Consider the following 22,500-nt stretch of genomic DNA (forward strand, 5'->3'; position numbering starts at 1 on the left):
CTCTCTCTCTCTCTCTCTCTCTCTCTCTCTCTATCTCTCTCCATCTGTCACTCCACACCTCCAACACTCCTGTCCCTGCATCTCTCTCTCTCTCTCTCTCTCTCTCTCTCTCTCCATCTCTCTCCTCCTCTCTCTCTCTCTCTCTCTCTCTCTCTCCATCTCTCTCCTCCTCTCACCCCACCCCTCCAACACTCCTGTCCCTCCATGTTTCTCTCTCTCTCTCTCTCTCTCTCTCTATCTCTCTCCTCCTCTCACCCCACACCTCCAACACACCTGTCCCTGCATGTTTCTCTCCCTGTTTCTCTCCCTCAACATCCTGTTGTCTCCCCTGTCAAGTTGGAGATTTTAATATATTTTCATTTTCATCTGAGTTTAATTATTTTTGGAAGAATATAGTCATATGTTTTCACAATAATATACTGTAGTCAAATTAAAGATATGCTTTCAGCAAGGCCCAAAATGTTTAATCTTAAATGTATTTGTTTGATATCGATGGCCAGTTTTGAAACATTTTGATAAACTTAACAATGTTCGGAACCCAGGAACCACAGTTGAATTCATTAACTAAAATAAATTAATTCAAACCAACTTACTGTACTGTCTGCTTTGAATCAAACCCCTATCCAATCATGTCTCTCATCTTCCTTACCCCCCCCCCCCCCTCCCTTCTTCCCACCTGTGTTTTGATTGGTCATCGGGTGGCTCACGGGGCACTGTGATTGGCTGACATGCGTGTGCCTGTGCTCTCATTGGCAGGGAGAGTATGTGTCCTGCCTCCTATCCCTGCTGCGTCAGATGTCTGAAATCCATTTCCAACATCTGCTGGACAACTTCCAGAGCAAAGAGGAGCTGAAGGTGACAGACACACGTTTATAGATTCTGTGTTACAGCATTAAAATGTCACTGGCCTACACACAATACACCCTCATGTCAAAGTGAAATTATGTTTTCAGACATTTTTACAAATCAAACCAAATGAAAAGACATTTCTTGAGTCAAGTATTCAACCCCTTTGTTTTGGCGAGCCTAAATAAGTTCAGGAGCCACAATCAGCTGGATATGGGATTTGATTTCTATAGGCGGGCCTGTTTTTTTTCTTCATGGGACTTCCTGTGTGTACGCGCTTACAATACAATGATTGTCAAGTGGTTTTAATCATAAAAAAGTTCAATTAAAAATGACAAAAATCTAAAAGTTAAAACTCAACTAATGAGGAGAGCACCAGCCTTTTCCATACGGACTGATACACTGTGATCCATTGGCGGCTAAATAAATTAGAATAGATCTCCCTAGATCAAATGCAGCAGGAACCAAATCAAACCAAATCAAGTAGGCCTCTAACTTCCATCGTTAACTTAGTAAAATGCATAGGCCAAAAGCCGACAAAATAAAAACAGTAGAAAATATCCTAATGCAAATTCAGGTTAATCTCGTTAATCATTAATCTCTCTGCTACGCCTGTCTTCCTCCCTTTCCAACTGTCTGGACTTGAGCTATTGCTAGTGAAGTGCAACATTGTATCAACTCAGCAGGTTGGCGTGCTCAGGCGTACCCACTCCCTCAACGTTATCAGTCCTCCCGAGTGGCGCAGTTGCCCATGGCGCTGCAGCGACAGTGCTTGAGGTGTCACTACAGACTTGGGTTCGATCCCAGGCTGTGTCACAGCTAGCCATGAACTGTGAGGCGCCGCACAATTGACCAAAAGTGTAGCAGGTTTTGAACTCTGTTTTGAACATTTCCACTCTGAGACTGAACGTTTCCACTCTGAGACTGAACGTTTCCACTCTGAGACTGAACGTTTCCACTCTGAGACTGAGGGTTTCCACTCTGAGACTGAGGGTTTCCACTCCGAGACTGAGCGTTTCCACTCCGAGACTGAACGTTTCCACTCCGAGACTGAACGTTTCCACTCCGAGACTGAACGTTTCCACTTCGAGACTGAACGTTTCCACTCCGAGACTGAGCGTTTCCACTCTGAGACTGAACGTTTCCACTCCGAGACTGAACGTTTCCACTCCGAGACTGAGCGTTTCCACTCTGAGACTGAACGTTTCCACTCCGAGACTGAACGTTTCCACTCCGAGACTGAACGTTTCCACTCCGAGACTGAACGTTTCCACTCCGAGACTGAGAACAGTAAATGACTGTAATACAATCCCTTAACAGAAACGAAGGTCACCAAATGACAGGGATTAACGGTACATATACTAGACCTGCTGGTTACGTATGTAATGGGGAATTTATAAAAAAATATATCTAAACAATGAAACAATGAATAATGGAAGAGTTGGTGGGAGACAGTGGGGTACATTCTGGAGAGCTGAGCTGATCTCCAGAATCCACTCATCGTACTCCGTGTCGTAAGCCTTAGGCAGACTGGTATCCAGGCGATGACAGGTTGCTTTTGTTATGAAAATGTTACACCGCCAGCTTTCATAACACACACCAGACGTGAGAGACATTGATAAACCTGACACACATATTACTGATATAATATGGCCCACATACAACTAAAATAATATTGCAAATTATTATAGACAGATTATCATACTGTTCTCCCTCTCTCTGTCTCTCACTTTCTCTCTTTCCCTCTCAGGAGTTCCTGTTGAAGATCTTTTGTGTGTTTCGTAACCTGATGAAGCTCAGTGTCTTTCCCCGGGACTGGAACGTGATGAGGCTGCTGACCAGCAAGTATGTTGTCCTGAACACACACACACACACACACACACACACACACACATTGACACACTTCCATCCATCTCCCTTTTATAGACACACCTCCATCCATCCCCCTTTTATAGACACACCTCCATCCATCCCCCTTTTATAGACACACCTCCATCCATCCCCCTTTTATAGACACACCTCCATCCATCCGCCTTTTATAGACACACCTCCATCCATCCCCCTTTTTATGTTTTTTCTTGAAATGATTCAATTCAAGATGTATGTGTTATGATGTATTGCTGGTCTACATGAAGCATGTGGAACAGAACCTCGTTCTCTATATCATCAGACAGGATGGAATAAAACATGTTCTTAATCCTGGATGCTAACTTTAGACTGGTACCCAGGCTATGACTTTAGACTGGTACCCAGGCTATGACTTTAGACTGGTACCCAGGCTATGACTTTAGACTGGTACCCAGGCTATACATTTAGACTGGTACCCAGGCTATGACTTTAGACTGGTAACCAGGCTATGACTTTAGACTGGTACCCAAGCTATGACTGTAGACTGGTACCCAGGCTATGACTTTAGACTGGTACCCAGGCTATGACTGTAGACTGGTACCCAGGCTATGACTTTAGACTGGTACCCTAGACTGGTACCCAGGCTATGACTTTAGACTGGTACCCAGGCTATGACTTTAGAATGGTACCCAGGCTATGACTTTAGACTGGTACCCTAGACTGGTACCCAGGCTATGACTTTAGACTGGTACCCAGGCTATGACTTTAGACTGGTACCCAGGCTATGACTTTAGACTGGTACCCAGGCTATGACTGTAGACTGGTACCCAGGCTATGACTTTAGACTGGTACCCAGGCTATAACTTTAGACTGGTACCCAGGCTATGACTTTAGACTGGTACCCAGGCTATGACTTTAGACTGGTACCCAGGCTATGACTTTAGACTGGTACCCAGGCTATGACTGTAGACTGGTACCCAGGCTATGACTTTAGACTGGTACCCTAGACTGGAACCCAGGCTATGACTTTAGACGGGTACCCAGGCTATGACTTTAGACTGGTACCCAGGCTATGACTTTAGACTGGTACCCAGGCTATGACTGTAGACTGGTACCCAGGCTATGACTTTAGACTGGTACCCTAGACTGGTACCCAGGCTATGACTTTAGACTGGTACCCAGGCTATGACTTTAGAATGGTACCCAGGCTATGACTTTAGACTGGTACCCTAGACTGGTACCCAGGCTATGACTTTAGACTGGTACCCAGGCTATGACTTTAGACTGGTACCCAGGCTATGACTGTAGACTGGTACCCAGGCTATGACTTTAGTATTGTTTTATTTCCCCCTCTAGCATCATAGTGACGACAGCCCAGTGTCTGTCCCCGGCTCTGAACAAAAACTTCACCGAAGCCGACTTTGATTTCAAGGTTTGTGATTTTGACAGAGTGACACACGCACGCACGCACGCACACACACACACACACACAAACACACACACACACACACACACACACACACACACACACACACACACACACACAGCACACATAAAAACGCAGGTGTGCTCGCACGCACACACCATACAAGCAAGCATGCAAACACGCACACACACACATACACACATGCACACATACACACCACACACACACACACACACTCACACACACAGCTTGCCTCCAATCAGCTGTGTCTTTACTGCACCCTGCAGCTCAGTACCCAGCAGGTGCTTTTAGAGGTCGTCTCTGTTTCGGATCGATTGTTTAAAAATAAAAAAAATCACGGTTTTCAATTATATTTGTAGACATTATGTATGTTGAATGCTGTAGCTACGCAGACTAAAACAATACAAGTCCCACGATGGTAGTGACTGTCCATTACTGCTCATCACTTATTAGCCATCATTTATTCACACTACTTTAACAAAATATTTCAGTTGTTGTTGATATTACATTTGTTTCATTTGATAACTTTATTATTTTATTTACAAGTCATCATCTCATCTCTATACAGCTGCTGTCTGCTGTTTGACAGAATCACTATAGTAGCAGTTGTTTAAAAAATCCTGAAAAATAACCGACAGTTTGGTTAATCGCCCAGCTCTCCTCCCCTCCTCTTCTTGCTCCTCCCCTCCTCTCCTTCCCTCTGCTCCTCTCCTTTCACCCTCTCCTCTCCCCTTCCCCTGTCTTCCTCATCCTTCTCTCCTCTCCTCCCCCTCTACTCTCCTCCTCATCTCTCCTCTCCTCCCCCTCTTCTCTCCTCCCCCTCTCCTGTCCTCCTCATCCTTCTCTCCTCTCCTCCCCTATACTCTCCTCCTCATCTCTCCTCTCCCCCTCTTCTCTCCTCCCCCTCTCCTCTCCTCCCCCTCTCCTGTCCTCCTCATCCTTCTCTCCTCTCCTCCCCCTCTACCCTCCTCCTCTTCTCTTCTCCCCTCCCTCTTCCCTCCCTTGTAAAGGGTAAATTACATGATTAATGAATAAAGGTTGTTGCAGATTGAGAAAAGATCTACTCCCTAGTGTGTAAATAGTAAAGAAGGAATGCCTTGCTTGACTCAGGACATCTACTAAACATGATTTCCATTTTTATTTAAAGGGATGTTAAGTGGATTGAACCAGCTGGTAAATAAATGATAGAAAGTCGTAGTTTGTAGATTACAGATCTGAATTTGATTCGGTAATGGATGGATGGTAAAGTAGAAATGACATACCTCATAAAAACATAACCATTGTAAGTGAAAAGATTATTAAAATGTTGTGTGAATATAATACTGTTTTTTATTTGACCTACAAATTGATTAACATTGTTTTGGTTCTTATTTAACTTGAACTTTTAACGCTAATTTATATGGTCTGTGTGTGTCTCTGTCTAGGTGTGGAACTCATACTTCAGTCTGGCTGTTCTCTACATCAACCAGCCCAGCCTACAATTAGAGAACACCACACCAGCCAAGAGGAAGAATGTGTTGGACAAGTAAGACGACTCACAGAGTTGCTGCTCACTCACTAACATCAGTTACTATTTTTGTCTGTACACAGCAGCTACAATGTTTGCTGAAAAGGAGCTACCTACAGTGTTTGTAAAGGAGGATGAACTTTAAGTCACTGACTCAAGATCTGGCTTGAAGGACCACTTTGTGGCTCTCAGGTAGCCCAAGGTTCAGGTTGCCCAGGGTACAGGTAGCCCAGGGTTCAGGTTGCCCAGGGTTCAGGTTGCCCAGGGTTCAGGTTGCCCAGGGTTCAGGTAGCCCAGGGTTCAGGTTGCCCAGGGTTCAGGTTGCCCAGGGTACAGGTAGCCCAGGGTTCAGGTAGCCCAGGGTACAGGTAGCCCAGGGTTCAGGTAGCCCAGGGTACAGGTAGCCCAGGGTTCAGGTAGCCCAGGGTACAGGTAGCCCAGGGTTCAGGTTGCCCAGGGTACAGGTAGCCCAGGGTTCAGGTAGCCCAGGGTACAGGTAGCGCAGGGTTCAGGTAGCCCAGGGTTCAGGTTGCCCAGGGTTCAGGTTGCCCAGGGTACAGGTAGCCCAGGGTACAGGTAGCCCAGGGTTCAGGTAGCCCAGGGTACAGGTAGCCCAGGGTTCAGGTAGCCCAGGGTACAGGTAGCCCAGGGTTCAGGTTGCCCAGGGTACAGGTAGCCCAGGGTTCAGGTTGCCCAGGGTACAGGTAGCCCAGGGTTCAGGTAGCCCAGGGTACAGGTAGCGCAGGGTTCAGGTAGCCCAGGGTTCAGGTTGCCCAGGGTTCAGGTTGCCCAGGGTACAGGTAGCCCAGGGTACAGGTAGCCCAGGGTTCAGGTAGCCCAGGGTTCAGGTAGCCCAGGGTTCAGGTAGCCCAGGGTTCAGGTAGCCCAGGGTTCAGGTAGCCCAGGGTACAGGTAGCCCAGGGTTCAGGTTGCCCAGGGTACAGGTAGCCCAGGGTTCAGTTAGCCCAAAGTTCTGGATTTTATTAATATAATATAGATTATGTGAGACAATGATCATCACATCAGTTGAACCCCTTCATTCAGACTAACACAATTTAAATGAATCTGTCAACCATGATGAGCAAGACTCATTTTCTCTGAAAGATGTTTAATTGGACAGTGATGTTGAGAGTGTGAGAGTGATAGCAGGTGTATCAGACAAGACTTAGTGACCTACTTTCAGAAGCCATCAAAAGGTCTTTCCTTAATACCCAAGGATGTGTTAGCTCTCTGTCCGTGCCGGTTCACACACTCCCTCTCTCTCTCTCTCTCTCTCTCTCTTTTTTTTTGTAGGGTTTGCTTAATTTTTCATAAGGAAATTACAAACTACAGAAGCCTTTTTTCAACCTCAAATACACTACAAGTTTAAAATGACCTGATCAAATTAAGATCCTACATCTATATAGAGACACCAGAGTTACCTCCCAAATGGCACCCTATTGTCTTTATAGTGCGCTACTTTTGACCAAGACCCATTTGGTCGTAGTGCACTAAACAAGGAATAGGGTGCCATTTTGGATGCAACACAGAACACCAGCTATCGGTCTTTCAACACTGTTGAGCTGTGCTGCGTGTAGAGTTTGGATCAACACTGGCCTTGCGTGCACCAGTCTGTAGGCTAGCCTGCCCGATGCCTGTCTGTGTTCAAAGCTTTCATAACACATTAGCTAGATAAGACGACTTGTATGTGTGATTATGTGTGTGTGTGTGTGTGTGTGTATGTGTGTGTGTGTGTGTGTGTGTGTGTGTGTGTATTTTTAATGTGTTGGCCATGGCAGGGGGTCTCTCTATTTGCTGAGCCCATCCCAGGCAATAATCCCAACATGCTAAATCTAGGATTATCTTCTCCCACTTAACCAGGGTTTAGTTTATTTCTGCACGCAGCACATCTCACTCTCTTTCTGTCTAATTGTCTTTCTCGCTTAACTTACTTCATTTTTTCCTTTCTTTCCTTCTGTCTTGTGTTATTCCTTCCTGTTTCTCACGATGCCTTGTTCACTTCCTGTTTCTCACACACGTTATTTTAGAGGAGAGCGCTGTATGAGGCTTAAGGTTTACTCCCCTCACACTTGAAGCACACACTGTGTAGACTTCTGTAATTCTGTGATCATCGTGGAATGATGCTCTTCAATCTCAGTACATTTCCTCATCTGTTAACTGTGGGAATACCAATATCCTATAGATAGAATATCCAATACATGTCCACTGTGCCACAGCCAGAGATCTCTGTCTATAACTCTGTACCTGTTGTTTTGTTGCTAGGTATGGTGACATGAGGGTGATGATGGCCTACGAGCTCTTCAGCATGTGGCAGAACCTTGGTGAGTACCCACCATCATTAAGCCTATATTTATTGGGTGGGGGGGGGGTACCCACCATCATTCTGAAACTTAGTGACATTTATATTTATTGGGTAGGGAAGGGGGGGGGGGGTACCCACCATCATTCTGAAACTTAGTGACATTTATATATATTGGGTAGGGAGGGGGTACCCACCATCATTCTGAAACTTAGTGACATTTATATATATTGGGTAGGGAGGGGGTACCCACCATAATTCTGAAACTTAGTGACATTTATATATATTGGGTAGGGAGGGGGGGGGGGTACCCACCATCATTCTGAAACTTAATGACATTTATATATATTGGGTAGGGAGGGGGGGAGGGGGTACCCACCATCATTCTGAAACTTAGTGACATTTATATTTATTGGGTAGGGAGGGGGGGGGTACCCACCATCATTCAGAACATTGGTGACATTTATATTCACTAGAACAGGAAAGGGCCTTCCCCAAAGTCGGAAGCACAAAATACAATTTTATTTGAGATTTGTCTAGAATGTCTAGCGATAAGATTTCCCTTCACTAGAACTAAGGGGCCTAGGTAAGGTATGAAAAACAGCCCCAGACCATTTTTCCTCCTCAACCAAACTTTAAAGTTGCGACTATGCTTTCAGGCAGGTAGCGCTCTTCTGGCATTCGCCAAACTTAGATTCAACCGTCGGACTGACAGATGGTGAAGCGTGATTCATCACTCCAGAGAACGTGTTTCCACTGCTCCAGTCCAATGGCGGCGAGCTTTACACTACTCCAGCCGACGCTTGGGATTGTGCATGGTGATCTGAGGCTTGTGTGCGGCTGCTCAGCCATGGAAATTCATTTCATGAAGCTCCCGGTGAACAGTTATTGTGCTGACGTTGCTTCCAGAGGCAGTTTGGAACTCGGTAGTGAGTGTTGGAACCGAGGACAGACAATTTTTACGCACTACGCCCTTCAGCAGTCGGATGTCCCATTCTGTGAGCTTGTGTGGCCTACCACTTTGCGTCTGAGCCATTGTTGCTCCTAGACGTTTCCACTTCACAATAACAGCACTTACAGTTGACCAGAGCAGCTGTAGCAGGGCAGAAATTTGACAAACTGACTTGTTGGACAGGTGACATCCTATGACAGTGCCACGTTGAATGTCACTGAGCTCTTCAGTATGAGCCATTCTACTACCAATGTTTGTCTATGGAGATTGCATGGCGGTGTGCTCGATTCTATACACCTGTCAGCAACGGGTGTGGCTGAAATAGCAGAATCCACATACTTTTGTATATATAGTGTATCTCTCAAACACACACTTCATTTCAGTTGAGCAGACAAATGTTTTAGCAATACTGACCTCTAACGGTGATCGGAAGTATTGCAACACAAACATAATTTAAATTGCGTAGAACACATAACTGCTTACCTATTATCTTACCATGCTTTCCTGTCACACACACAGCATTCTAGTCAAACCACAAATAGACACCTTGGATTGTATTGATGTACAGTCTGACTCCTCTTCCTGTCCTCTCCAGGTGAGAACAAGATCCACTTCATCCCAGGTATGATAGGTCCCTTCCTGGGTGTGACCCTGGTGCCTCAGGGGGAGGTCAGGAACATCATGATCCCTATCTTCCACGACATGATGGACTGGGAGCAGAGGAAGAACGGGAACTTCAAACAGGTCAGAGTTCATACCTTATATTGCATCAGGTCAGAGTTCATACCTTATATTGCATCAGGTCAGAGTTCATACCTTATATTGCATCAGGTCAGAGTTCATACCTTATCTTTCATCAGGTCAGAGTTCATACCTTATCTTTCATCAGGTCAGAGTTCATACCTTATATTGCATCAGGTCAGGGTTGCCGTTATTTTATTTCACAAAAAAATATCTTTCTCTACTCAAGATCTGCAGCAGAAATGTTCCCTCAGAGACGGTGTATCGTGTTGACAACCCACAGATACACCAATAGAAGAACATTGGTTTACGTCTTGTTGTAACGTCACCTGAATTGACTTGTGTTCAGGTGGAGGCAGAGCTGATTGACAAGCTAGACAGTCTGGTGTCTGAGGGGAAAGGAGACGAGAACTACCGGGAGCTCTTCAGCCTGCTGTGAGTTAAGGAGTAAAGAACACACACATATTCAAACACACACACACCTACACACACACAAACACACACACACACACACACACACACACACACACACACACACACACGGTAACATTCACTCTTATAATAACCATTTATTTACCTGCTACCTTTATAACGTTGTGTTGGCTCTAACCTGTTGGTTTCTACCTGCTACCTTTATAACGTTGTGTTGGCTCTAACCTGTTGGTTTCTACCTGCTACCTTTATAACGTTGTGTTGGCTCTAACCTGTTGGTTTCTACCTGCTACCTTTAAAACGTTGTGTTACCTCTAACCTGTTGGTTTCTACCTGCTACCTTTATAACGTTGAGTTGGCTCTAACCTGTTGGTTTCTACCTGCTACCTTTATAACGTTGTGTTACCTCTAACCTGTTGGTTTCTACCTGCTACCTTTAAAACGTTGTGTTACCTCTAACCTGTTGGTTTCTACCTGCTACCTTTATAACGTTGTGTTGGCTCTAACCTGTTGGTTTCTACCTGCTACCTTTATAACGTTGTGTTGGCTCTAACCTGTTGGTTTCTACCTGCTACCTTTAAAACGTTGTGTTGGCTCTAACCTGTTGGTTTTTACCTGCTACCTTTATAATAACCATGTCTTTACCCCCTACCTTTTTATAACACTATAACGCTTGCCTCTTTCTGCTGCGTGTGGGATTAGAACCCAGCTCTTTGGGCCTTACCCCAGGTAAGATAACCCACCTCTAACAGTCTACTTCCCCTAACTCCTCTCTACATGCTCTCAAATTACGTACTGCTATGTGTACATGACATTCATCACTCAAACTTCACCTTGGTCTATTGATTGATATATCATCTGTGTGCCGACACTTGACGTTGTCTATAGGTTCATTTCCTCAAACTTCACCTTGGTCTATTGATTGATATATCATCTGTGTGACGACACTTGACGTTGTCTATAGGTTCATTTCCTCAAACTTCACCTTGATCTATTGATTGATATATCATCTGTGTGACGACACTTGACGTTGTCTATAGGTTCATTTCCTCAAACTTCACCTTGGTCTATTGATTGATATATCATCTGTGTGCCGACACTTGACGTTGTCTATAGGTTCATTTCCTCAAACTTCACCTTGGTCTATTGATTGATATATCATCTGTGTGCCGACACTTGACGTTGTCTATAGGTTCATTTCCTCAAACTTCACCTTGGTCTATTGATTGATATATCATCTGTGTGACGACACTTGACGTTGTCTATAGGTTCATTTCCGTGGTGTATTGATTAAGGCATATATGTTTGTTTCTCTCTTTTGTTTTCACAGCCTGCTGGAGAAGATCGAGCAGGAGACTTGGAGGGAGACGGGAATCTCCTTCGTCACCTCTGTCACGCGGCTGATGGAACGTCTGTTGGACTACAGGTAGTACAGGACAGGTCCTTGTTATTGTAACACCAGCACATCTGCTAAGAGACGGTAGAGTTCAGCATATGAGAGCAGGAGGCTCTCCACACGGTAAATAAATCCCTGATGTGGTCTTCTCTCTGTTTAGGGACTGCATGAAAGGAGACGAGACAGAGAACAAGAAGATTGGCTGTACTGTCAACCTGTTGGTAAGACACTGTAGACTCTGGCTGTACTGTCAACCTGTTGGTAAAACACTGTAGACTCTGGCTGTACTGTCAACCTGTTGGTAAGACACTATAGACTCTGGATGTACTGTCAAACTGTTGGTAAGACACTGTAGACTCTGGCTGTACTGTCAACTTGTTGGTAAGACACTGTAGACTCTGGCTGTACTGTCAACCTGTTGGTAAGACACTGTAGACTCTGGCTGTACTGTCAACCTGTTGATAAGACACTGTAGGCTCTGGATGTACTGTCAACCTGTTGGTAAGACACTATAGTCTCTGGATGTACTGTCAACCTGTTGATAAGACACTGTAGACTATGGCTGTACTGTCAACCTGTTGATAAGACACTGTAGAATCTGGCTGTACTGTCAACCTGTTGATAAGACACTGTAGACTCTGGCTGTACTGTCAACCTGTTGGTAAGACACTGTAGACTCTGGCTGTACTGTCAACCTGTTGATAAGACACTGTAGACTCTGGATGTACTGTCAACCTGTTGGTAAGACACTGTAGACTCTGGCTGTACTGTCAACCTGTTGATAAGACACTGTAGACTCTGGATGTACTGTCAACCTGTTGGTAAGACACTATAGACTCTGGATGTACTGTCAACCTGTTGATACGACACTGTAGACTCTGGCTGTACTGTCAACCTGTTGATAAGACACTATAGACTCTGGATGTACTGTCAACCTGTTGGTAAGACACTATAGACTCTGGATGTACTGTCAACCTGTTGATAAGACACTGTAGACTCTGGCTGTACTGTCAACCTATTGATAAGACACTATAGACTCTGGATGTACTGTCAACCTGTTGGTAAGACACTATAGACTCTGGATGTACTGTCAACCTGTTGATAAGACACTATAGACTCTGGATGTACTGTCAACCTGTTGGTAAGACACTGTATACTCTGGATGTACTGTCAACCTGTTGGTAAGACACTGTAGACTCTGGCTGTACTGTCAACCTGTTGATAAGACACTGTAGACTCTGGCTGTACTGTCAACCTGTTGGTAAGACACTGTAGACTCCGACTACAGATACCTCATCTGCACCAACTCTTACAACATAACTGTCACTGTGGCAGGCTGAGAAAGTGGAACAGAAATAGCGAGAGGCACTGCAGGATTTGTCTTGTTTTTCTTATTTTGTGTCTGTTTGTTCCCTAGAACTTCTACAAGTCAGAGATCAACAAGGAGGAGATGTACATCCGCTACATCCACAAGCTGTGTGGCATGCACCTCCAGGCTGAGAACTACACAGGTAATACAACATCCACAAGCTGTGTGGCATGCACCTCCAGGCTGAGAACTACACAGGTAATACAACATCTACAAGCTGTGTGGCATGCACCTCCAGGCTGAGAACTACACAGGTAATACAACATCCACAAGCTGTGTGGCATGCACCTCCAGGCTGAGAACTACACAGGTAATACAACATCCACAAGCTGTGTGGCATGCACCTCCAGGCTGAGAACTACACAGGTAATACAACATCCACAAGCTGTGTGGCATGCACCTCCAGGCTGAGAACTACACAGGTAATACAACATCCACAAGCTGTGTGGCATGCACCTCCAGGCTGACAACTACACAGGTTAGATACTCGCACACAAACCTATTCCCTCACAAAGGGAACGAGCGTGCTAGCTATTACCTGTGGAATAACCTTTACTTTTAACATTGCTGTGCTTTACTGCTACAGATGTAGGATCTTAATTTGATCACTATTTTGTTGCTGAGAATTTTCCTACACAACAGGAAATGTAACTTGTAGTTTATTTGAGGTTTAAAAATACTTTTAAAGTTGGTAATTTTCACTTTGAAATGTCAGACTTGATTTGCCCTAATGAAAAATGTATCAACCCTTACAAAAATGTCCATTCATTGTAATCCACATAATAATTACTTTCCTGCTGTAGCAAACTGGCTCAAATTAAGATCCTAAATCTGCATAGGTACACTCAATATGGTCGCCGGAATGTCCCTTCTAGTGACTCTCTTTCTATAATTCTAGAGAGGCTGATTTCACCCTGCTGTTGAACTGGGTTTGGTCCCTAGAACTGTACTATCAATCTGAGGGTTTTCCTCCACTACCCAGCTATATGTTGTTCACTATGATGTATATACACTATATGTCTGTACGTTACTCTACAGAGGCTGCGTTCACACTGCTGTTGTACTGGGAGCTGCTGCATTGGGAGGAGAGGCCTCTGAGGGAGTTCCTCCACTACCCAGCCCAGAGCGAGTGGCATCGCAAAGAGGGCCTCTGTCGTAAGGTCATCAACTACTTCAACAAGGGCAAGGTAGGTGGAAGAACACAATGGAACACTAAAGTGTCATCAATAGTTTACTCTCATAATCAATCAACCAATCAATCAACCCATTAACTCATGAACCAACAGCTATAGCAGTATTTGTCCGTATTGAAAACAAACTAATTACTGATACATTTTCACATCCGGAACTGTGTTTCTTCAGTGCTGGGAGTATGGGATACCGCTGTGCAGAGAGCTGGCTTACCAGTATGAGACCTTGTACGACTACCAAAGCCTCAGCTGGATAAGGGTAATTAGATGTAGTACATGACTGATGTTTGTGAACTTTCATGACCCAGATTTTCATCAAATGTCAAAGGAAGATTTGCACAGAAATGGAGGATTCAGCCTTTTGTTTTGTCCGAATATTTAGGATTCAGCCTTTTGTTTTGTCCGAATATTTAGGATTCAGCCTTTTGTTTTGTCCGAATATTTAGGATTCAGCCTTTTGTTTTGTCCGAATATTTAGGATTCAGTCTTTTGTTTTGTCCGAATATTTAGGATTCAGCCTTTTGTTTTGTCCGAATATTTAGGATTCAGCCTTTTGTTTTGTCCGAATATTTAGGATTCAGCCTTTTGTTTTGTCTGAATATTTAGGATTCAGCCTTTTGTTTTGTTTGAATATTTAGGATTCAGCCTTTTGTTTTGTCCGAATATTTAGGATTCAGCCTTTTGTTTTGTCCGAATATTTAGGATTCAGCCTTTTGTTTTGTCCGAATATTTAGGATTTAGCCTTTTGTTTTGTTTGAATATTTAGGATTCAGCCTTTTGTTTTGTCCGAATATTTAGGATTCAGCCTTTTGTTTTGACTGAATATTTAGGATTCAGCCTTTTGTTTTGTCCGAATATTTAGGATTCAGCCTTTTGTTTTGACTGAATATTTAGGATTCAGCCTTTTGTTTTGTCCGAATATTTAGGATTCAGCCTTTTGTTTTGTCAGAATATTTAGGATTCAGCCTTTTGTTTTGTCCGAATATTTAGGATTCAGTCTTTTGTTTTGTCCGAATATTTAGGATTCAGCCTTTTGTTTTGTCCGAATATTTAGGATTCAGTCTTTTGTTTTGTCCGAATATTTAGGATTCAGTCTTTTGTTTTGTCCGAATATTTAGGATTCAGCCTTTTGTTTTGTCCGAATATTTAGGATTCAGTATTTTGTTTTTTCCGAATATTTAGGATTCAGCCTTTTGTTTTGTCCGAATATTTAGGATTCAGCCTTTTGTTTTGTCCGAATATTTAGGATTCAGCCTTTTGTTTTGTCCAAATATTTAGGATTCAGCCTTTTGTTTTGTCTGAATATTTAGGATCCAGCCTTTTGTTTTGTCCGAATATTTAGGATTCAGTCTTTTGTTTTGTCAGAAAATGGAGGCAGCGTACTATGACAACATCATGGAGCAGCAACGTCTAGAACCTGAGTTCTTCAGGGTGGGCTTCTACGGACGCAAGTTCCCCTTCTTCCTAAGAGTAAGTCAATCCATGCTCCCAAATCACACCCTTTATAGTGCACTCCTTATTTAGGGCACAAACCAAATTACACCCTATTCCCTATTTTGTTCACTACTTCTGTTCTGACCAGAGTAAGTCAGTCCTACTGCATAGGTAAGATCCCAAATGAAACTCTATACCCTACCCTAGATAGTGCACTATTTCTGCCCAGAACCACATAAGGAATAGAGTGTAATTTGAGATACAATCTATGACCTTATAATTTGCCACTGAATGTCATTGCTTGAGATAAGTCATATTCTGTTCTATATTGAGACTCATATTGTACAGAGTGAATATTATTCTGTTCAGAATATTCTAGTTCTTTATTGAGACTCACATTATTCTATTCAGAATATTCTAGTTCTTTATTGAGACTCATATTGTACAGAGCGAATATTATTCTGTTCAGAATATTCTAGTTTTTACTCATCCCAGGATGTGTCCCCTAACAGAACAAGGAGTTTGTCTGTCGTGGTCATGACTACGAACGTTTAGAAGCCTTCCAGCAAAGGATGCTGGGAGAATTCCCACAAGCCATTGCCATGCAACACCCCAACCAACCAGACGAGGCCATTTTACAGTGTGACGCCCAGTGTATCCTTCTACAATAAAGTTGGAAACCGGAGCTTTAGTATGTATGTGTGTGTGTGTCTGTGTGCTTTTGTATGTGCATAATGTTTATGTGAACATGTCCCTATGCCTTCCCCAAAAAACCTTCCTTCCACCATAACTGTGTTCCTTGACACGCCACCCCTCAGACCTCCAGATCTACGCCGTTTCGGCGGTACCGGAGAACGTCAACGTTCTCCAGATGGACCGGGTTCCAGACCGCATCAAGAGTTTCTACCGAGTCAACAACGTGCGCCGCTTTCGCTACGACCGGCCCTTCCACAAAGGATCCAAAGACCGAGAGAACGAGTTCAAGAGCTTGTGGATCGAGAGGACTACGCTGATCCTCACACATCCTCTCCCTGGTATCTCCCGCTGGTTTGAGGTGGAGAAGAGAGAGCTGGTGAGTAACACTATACACCATCGTTTCCCAAAGTCGTCATCAACCTTGTGATTATTTGAATCCGGCGTGTAGTGGGAAAAATGTGCCCCCCTTGGCGTCCACAGGATCGAGTTTGGGAAACGCAGCTATACAGTAATGACGATATTAGTGCCACTGTGTTACCGATGCCCTGCTTTTTTTTAGATGAAAATAAGTGCTAAAAATCTGTCACATGCTGTAATGAGGATGTGTAACGTAACGTAGCATAACGTAGCATAACATAGCATAGCGTAGCATAACATAACATACTATGGCTTGCGAAAGTATTCACCCCCTTGGCATTTTTCCTATTTTGTTGCCTTAGAAACTGGAATTAAAATAAAAAAGTTTGGGGGGGTTGTATCATTTGATTTACACAACATGCCTACTACTTTGAAAATGCTAAATATTTTTTGTGAAACAAACAAGACATAAGACAAAAAAACAGAACTTGAGCGTGCATAATTATTCACGCCCCCCAAAGTCAATACTTTGTTGCACCACCAAGTCTCTTAGGGGTATGTCTCTATAAGCTTGGCACATCAAGCCACTGGGATTTTTGCCCATTCTTCAAGGCAAAACTGCTTCAGCTCCTTCAAGTTGGATGGGTTCCGCTGGTGTACAGCAATCTTTAAGTCATACCACAGATTCTCAATTGGATTGAGGTCTGGGCTTTGACCAGACCTCGGCCATTCCAAGACATTTAAATGTTTCCCCTTAAACCACTGAAGTGTTGTTTTAGCAGTATGCTGTTGGAAGGTGAACCTCTGTCCCAGTCTCAAATCTCTGGAAGACTGAAACAGGTTTCCCTCAAGAATTTCCCTGTATTTAGCGCCATCCATTATTCCTTCAATTCTGTCCAGTTTCCCAGTCCCTGCCGATGAAAAAACATCCCCACAACATGGATGAGGCTCTCGGGGTGATGAGAGCTGTTTGGTTTGCCCCAGACATAGTATTTTCCATGATGGCCAAAAAGATGAATTTTAGTCTCATCTGACCAGAGTACCTTCTTCCATATATGTTTGGGGAGTCTCCCACATGCCTTTTTGGCAAACACTAAACATGTTTGCTTAAAGAAAAAAATAAGCAATGTTTTTTTTCTGGCCATACTTCCGTAAAGCCCAGCTCTGTGGAGTGAACGGCTTAAAGTGATCCTATGGACAGATACTCCAATCTCCGCTGTGGAGCTTTGCAGCTCCTTCAGGGTTATCTTTGGTCTCTTTGTTGCCTATCTGATTAATGCCCTCCTTGCCTGATCCCTGAGTTTTGGTCGGCAGCCCTCTCTTGGCAGGTTTGCTGCGGTGCAATATTCTTTCAATTTTTTAATAATGGATTTAATGGTGCTCCGTGGGATGTTCAAAGTTTCTGATATTTATTTATAACCCTGATCTGTTCTCCTTGGTCTTCATGGTGCCGCTTGCTTGGTGGTGCCCCTTGCTTAGTGGTGTTGCAGACTCTGGGGCCTTTCAGAACAGGTGTATATATATATATATATATATACTGAGATCATGTGACAGATCATGTGACACTTAGATTGCACACATGTGGACTTTATTTAACTAATTGTGTGACTTCTGAAGGTAATTGGTTGCACCAGATCTTATTTAGGGGCTTCATAGCAAAGAGGTTGAATACATATACACGTACCACTTTTCCGTTTTTCATTTTTTATATTTTTTTTAAACAAGTTCTTTTTCTTCTTCATTTCACTTGACCAATTTGGACTATTTTGTGTATGTCCATTACATGAAATCCAAATAAAAATCTATTTAAATTTCAGGTTGTAATGCAACAAAATAGGAAAAACATCAAGGGGGATGAATACTTTTGCAAGGCACTGTAACATAGCATAGCGTAACATAACGTAGCATAGTGTAATGTAGTGTTGCATAGCATAGTGTAATGTAATGTTGCATAACGTAGCGTAGCATTGCATAGCGTAGTGTAATGTTGCGTAACGTAACATAACATAGCATACCGTAACGTATCATAACATAATATAACGTAGCATAGTGTAATGTAGTGTTGCATAACGTAGCGTAGCATTGCATAGCATAGCGTAACATAACCTAGCATAGGGGATATGTAATGTTGCATAGCGTAGCATAGTGTAATGTAATGTTGCATAACGTAGCGTAGCATAGTGTAATGTTGCATAACATAACATAGCATACCGTAACGTATCATAACATAATATAACGTAACATAGTGTAATGTAGTGTTGCATAGCATAGCATAGTGTAATGTAATGTTGCATAACGTAGCATAGCGTAACATAACCTAGCATAGTGTAATGTAATGTTGCATAGCGTAGCATAGTGTAATGTAATGTTGCATAACGTAGCGTAGCATAGTGTAATGTTGCATAACGTAACATAACATAGCATACAGTAACGTATCATAACATAATATAACGTAGCATAGTGTAATGTAGTGTTGCATAGCAGAGCATAGTGTAATGTAATGTTGCATAACGTAGCATAGCGTAACATAACGTATCATAGTGTAATGTAATGTTGCATAACGTAGCATAGTGTAATGTAATGTTGCATAACGTAGCATAGCATTGCGTAGCGTAGTGTAATGTAGTGTTGCATAGCATAGTGTAATGTAATGTTGCATAGCGTAGCATAGTGTAATGTAATGTTGCATAACGTAGCATAGCATAGTGTAATGTTGCATAACGTAACATAGCATAGCATACCGTAGCATACCGTAACGTATCATAACATAATGTAACGTAGCATACGTAATATAACGTGGCATTGGGTAGGATAACGTAATGTAACATGAAAGTAAATGGCCTATTATACTCTTATTCTTCTTGGGTTTTTTATCTTATTGAACCTCAGTCTTCCAGGGCTGTTATATTTTGGTGGCGGCAGCACTACCACTAGACCAAGTCTAAAAATACACTGTTACAGTTCTTCTATGATGTTTTTACCAGATTGAGGTGAGTCCTCTGGAGAATGCCATCTACGTGGTGGAGAACAAGAACCATGAGCTGCGGACCCTGATCAGCCAGTACCAACACAAGCAGCTCCATGGCAACATCAACCTGCTCTCCATGTGTCTCAATGGGGTCATTGACGCTGCCGTCAACGGGGGCATCGCTAGATACCAGGAGGTAATGATACCATGGCCGAATTAATTCTCTCATACTTTTTCATTGCTCACACAAGCTGTTCAGCATGATATTGCAGTAGGTTGCACTCTTTCCTTACATTTTTTTTTTTTAAGTAAAATGTTTATTCTATCAAGAGTTGTACTTCCATCTCCTGAAATGTTCATGTACGTTTTTGCTTGCCCTCTACTCTGGTTGGTTGTCGATTCGCTGGCTGTCTCATCACTTCCTGTTTTGGGTCTTGTCTCTCCCCCAGGCCTTCTTTGATAAGGAGTACATCGGCAGTCACGCAGAGGACACGGAGAAGATCACTTCTCTCAAAGACCTCATGCAGGAACAGGTGAGAGAAACACCTAGAACAAGAGACTGGAGTTGTCGCTGGTCCGGTATGGGAGCATTACCAACTGCCTTATCTAATGTGGTCTCTTTATGTGAACAGTGAATGAACATTATATTCTAGTATGTTGTGGTTGAGTTAAAGCAATTCGGTAAAAGTGCTGTATCTAAATATGTTTTGAAGTCAAGTAATTTGTTGAAACCTGGCAATAAACCAAGTTTGTTTGTTCAAATATCTGCTGTTGTAGGTTCACATCCTGGGGGCGGGGCTTGCGGTCCATGACAAGCTGGTGCACCCTGAAATGCGTCCCCTGCACAAGAAGCTGATAGATCAGTTCCAAATGATGAGGAGCAGTCTCTATGTAAGTGGCCTTCTTATTAAAGGGGTATTGTGAGATTTTGACAAATAAGCCCCTTTTCTTTTCTTTTTTTGCACCTAACTACTCATGGATACCGTTGTTATGTCTGTGTGCAGTTTTGAAGGCAGTTTCAACGTCTTTGAAAGTAGTTTCAACTGATTGTGCTTCCAACTTCCTTCAAACTGCACACAAGAGACATACAACATGGTATACATGAGTTCATCTGACCCTGGGTAAGTAGAGAAGAGAAAAAAGGAATCTCACACTATCTCTTTAAGATGTCTTCTTTGTGACTTATCCCGACTAGTGTCGGGTGAAGTTGTTTCTAAAAGACATTTAGGCAGGTATTCCTTCAGGCTGATTCCTAAGTGGGCTAACACTGTCTTGTGACATGCAGGAGAGCCGGTTCAAACCCAGTCAGTCACAAGGGCAATATTTAAAGCGGAAAAGCTATCCTTAGAAAAGCTATGAGAAGGGCTATTGAACTATATTCTTATTCGGGCCAAATTATGTTTTTGTTGTCACACTCAGTCACTTCTTCTAATGTGTTATGCACATCCTGTGAGCGTCATAGAGAGGGAACAGATGATGTTCCAGATAGCTTTCAGAATGGCGTCGTTATACCTTAAGGCCTAAACGGTTCAAATGCAAGATCCAAATTCATTGGAAGAAAATCAATTAAACATGCAACAGGTAGCCTAGTAGTTGGGCCAGTAACCGGAAGGTTGCTGGATCGAATCCCAGAGCTGACAATGTAAAAATGTGTCGTTTTGCCCCTGAACAAGGCAGTTCGCCCACTGTTCCCCTGAGCAAGGCAGTTCACCCACTGTTCCCCTGAGCAAGGCAGTTAACCCACTGTTCCCCTGAGCAAGGCAGTTAACCCGCTGTTCCCCTGAGCAAGGCAGTTAACCCGCTGTTCCCCTGAGCAAGGCAGTTAACCCACTGTTCCCCTGAACAAGGCAGTTAACCCACTGTTCCCCTGAGCAAGGCAGTTAACCCACTGTTCCCCTGAGCACGGCAGTTAACCCACTGTTCCCCTGAACAAGGCAGTTAACCCACTGTTCCCCGGACGCTGAAGATGTTGATTAAGGCAGCCCCCCGCACCAGCCCCCCGCACCTTCCGGAGTCAGAGGAGTTGGGTTAAATGCGGAAGACACATATCAGTTGAATACATTCAGTTGGACAACTGACTAGGTCTCCCACATTGGCTTCAGAAACTGACAGAAACCTGTTTAACACAGAGTCTGTTTTATTCTAGACGTTCTCTTCTTCCTCACCTGGCTGGCAAAGTACCAGGATGTTGTTTCTGGTTTTTAATCTGAATTTCAATATCTGAATTCAAAACTTTAATCTGAGAAGTTGAATATGCTTGAAATTATAGTTTCACAGAAAATGTATGCAATAACTACCATACTGAAACTGAATGTATAAATATTGAATTGGAATATTGAATTAAATTGTAAAACTGAATTCAATATTAATTTGATTCAGTTTCCTGTCTGAGCCTGGTTCCTCTCTAGGTCTCTTCCCTCTAGGTAGTATTACCTCCTATCTGAGCCTGGTTCCTATCTAGGTCTCTTCCCTCTAGATAGTATTACCTCCTATCTGAGCCTGGTTCCTCTCTAGGTCTCTTCCCTCTAGGTAGTATTACCTCCTATATGAGCCTGGTTCCTCTCTAGGTTTCTTCCCTCTAGATAGTATTACCTCCTATATGAGCCTGGTTCCTCTCTAGGTCTCTTCCCTCTAGGTAGTATTACCTCCTATATGAGCCTGGTTCCTCTCTAGGTTTCTTCCCTCTAGATAGTATTACCTCCTATCTGAGCCTGGTTCCTCTCTAGGTCTCAAATCGTGCACTATAAAATATTTAATTTAAATGTAAATATCGAAATACAAATAATTGGATTCAAAAACGTTTCTTTCGGCATTGAAATCGCTCCGTACTATGATGTCACAGTCCAGCCCCTCATAGGGGATGTCACACTGTGTGAGTGTGTGTTTTGTCCCCTGTCCAGCCCCTCGTAGGGGATGTCACACTGTGTGAGTGTGTGTTTTGTCCCCTGTCCAGCCCCTCATAGGGGATGACACACTGTGTGAGTGTGTGTTTTGTCCCCTGTCCAGCCCCTCATAGGG

The 22,500-nt window shown here is 43.4% G+C and overlaps 1 protein-coding gene across 5 annotated transcripts in view; it reads left to right on the forward strand.

Moving 5' to 3' along the window:
• Positions 1 to 22,500, forward strand: part of LOC139413900 (dedicator of cytokinesis 3) — a 418,571-nt gene that overhangs the window by 379,661 nt on the left and 16,410 nt on the right. For 4 of the 5 annotated variants that reach the window (XR_011634841.1, XR_011634842.1, XM_071161744.1 and 1 more), the window contains 18 exons: positions 757 to 855; positions 2,597 to 2,691; positions 4,051 to 4,126; positions 5,566 to 5,666; positions 7,911 to 7,969; positions 9,495 to 9,643; positions 9,990 to 10,075; positions 11,403 to 11,498; positions 11,629 to 11,689; positions 12,886 to 12,979; positions 13,876 to 14,024; positions 14,200 to 14,286; positions 15,393 to 15,497; positions 15,974 to 16,115; positions 16,280 to 16,533; positions 19,499 to 19,678; positions 19,932 to 20,015; positions 20,260 to 20,373. Coding sequence is in view for 3 of the 5 variants with exons in the window: in XM_071161744.1 (XP_071017845.1) it covers positions 757 to 855; positions 2,597 to 2,691; positions 4,051 to 4,126; positions 5,566 to 5,666; positions 7,911 to 7,969; positions 9,495 to 9,643; positions 9,990 to 10,075; positions 11,403 to 11,498; positions 11,629 to 11,689; positions 12,886 to 12,979; positions 13,876 to 14,024; positions 14,200 to 14,286; positions 15,393 to 15,497; positions 15,974 to 16,115; positions 16,280 to 16,533; positions 19,499 to 19,678; positions 19,932 to 20,015; positions 20,260 to 20,373 (2,031 nt within the window). In the remaining 2 variants the exon portion in view is untranslated. Of the gene's footprint in view, positions 1 to 756; positions 856 to 2,596; positions 2,692 to 4,050; positions 4,127 to 5,565; positions 5,667 to 7,910; positions 7,970 to 9,494; positions 9,644 to 9,989; positions 10,076 to 10,774; positions 10,802 to 11,402; positions 11,499 to 11,628; positions 11,690 to 12,885; positions 12,980 to 13,875; positions 14,025 to 14,199; positions 14,287 to 15,392; positions 15,498 to 15,973; positions 16,116 to 16,279; positions 16,534 to 19,498; positions 19,679 to 19,931; positions 20,016 to 20,259; positions 20,374 to 22,500 lie in introns of all 5 variants that reach the window. The other variant, XM_071161746.1, reaches the window with a different exon arrangement.

This window comes from Oncorhynchus clarkii, chromosome 7 (assembly GCF_045791955.1).
Source record: "Oncorhynchus clarkii lewisi isolate Uvic-CL-2024 chromosome 7, UVic_Ocla_1.0, whole genome shotgun sequence".
In the NCBI taxonomy this organism is placed as follows: Eukaryota; Metazoa; Chordata; class Actinopteri; order Salmoniformes; family Salmonidae; genus Oncorhynchus; species Oncorhynchus clarkii.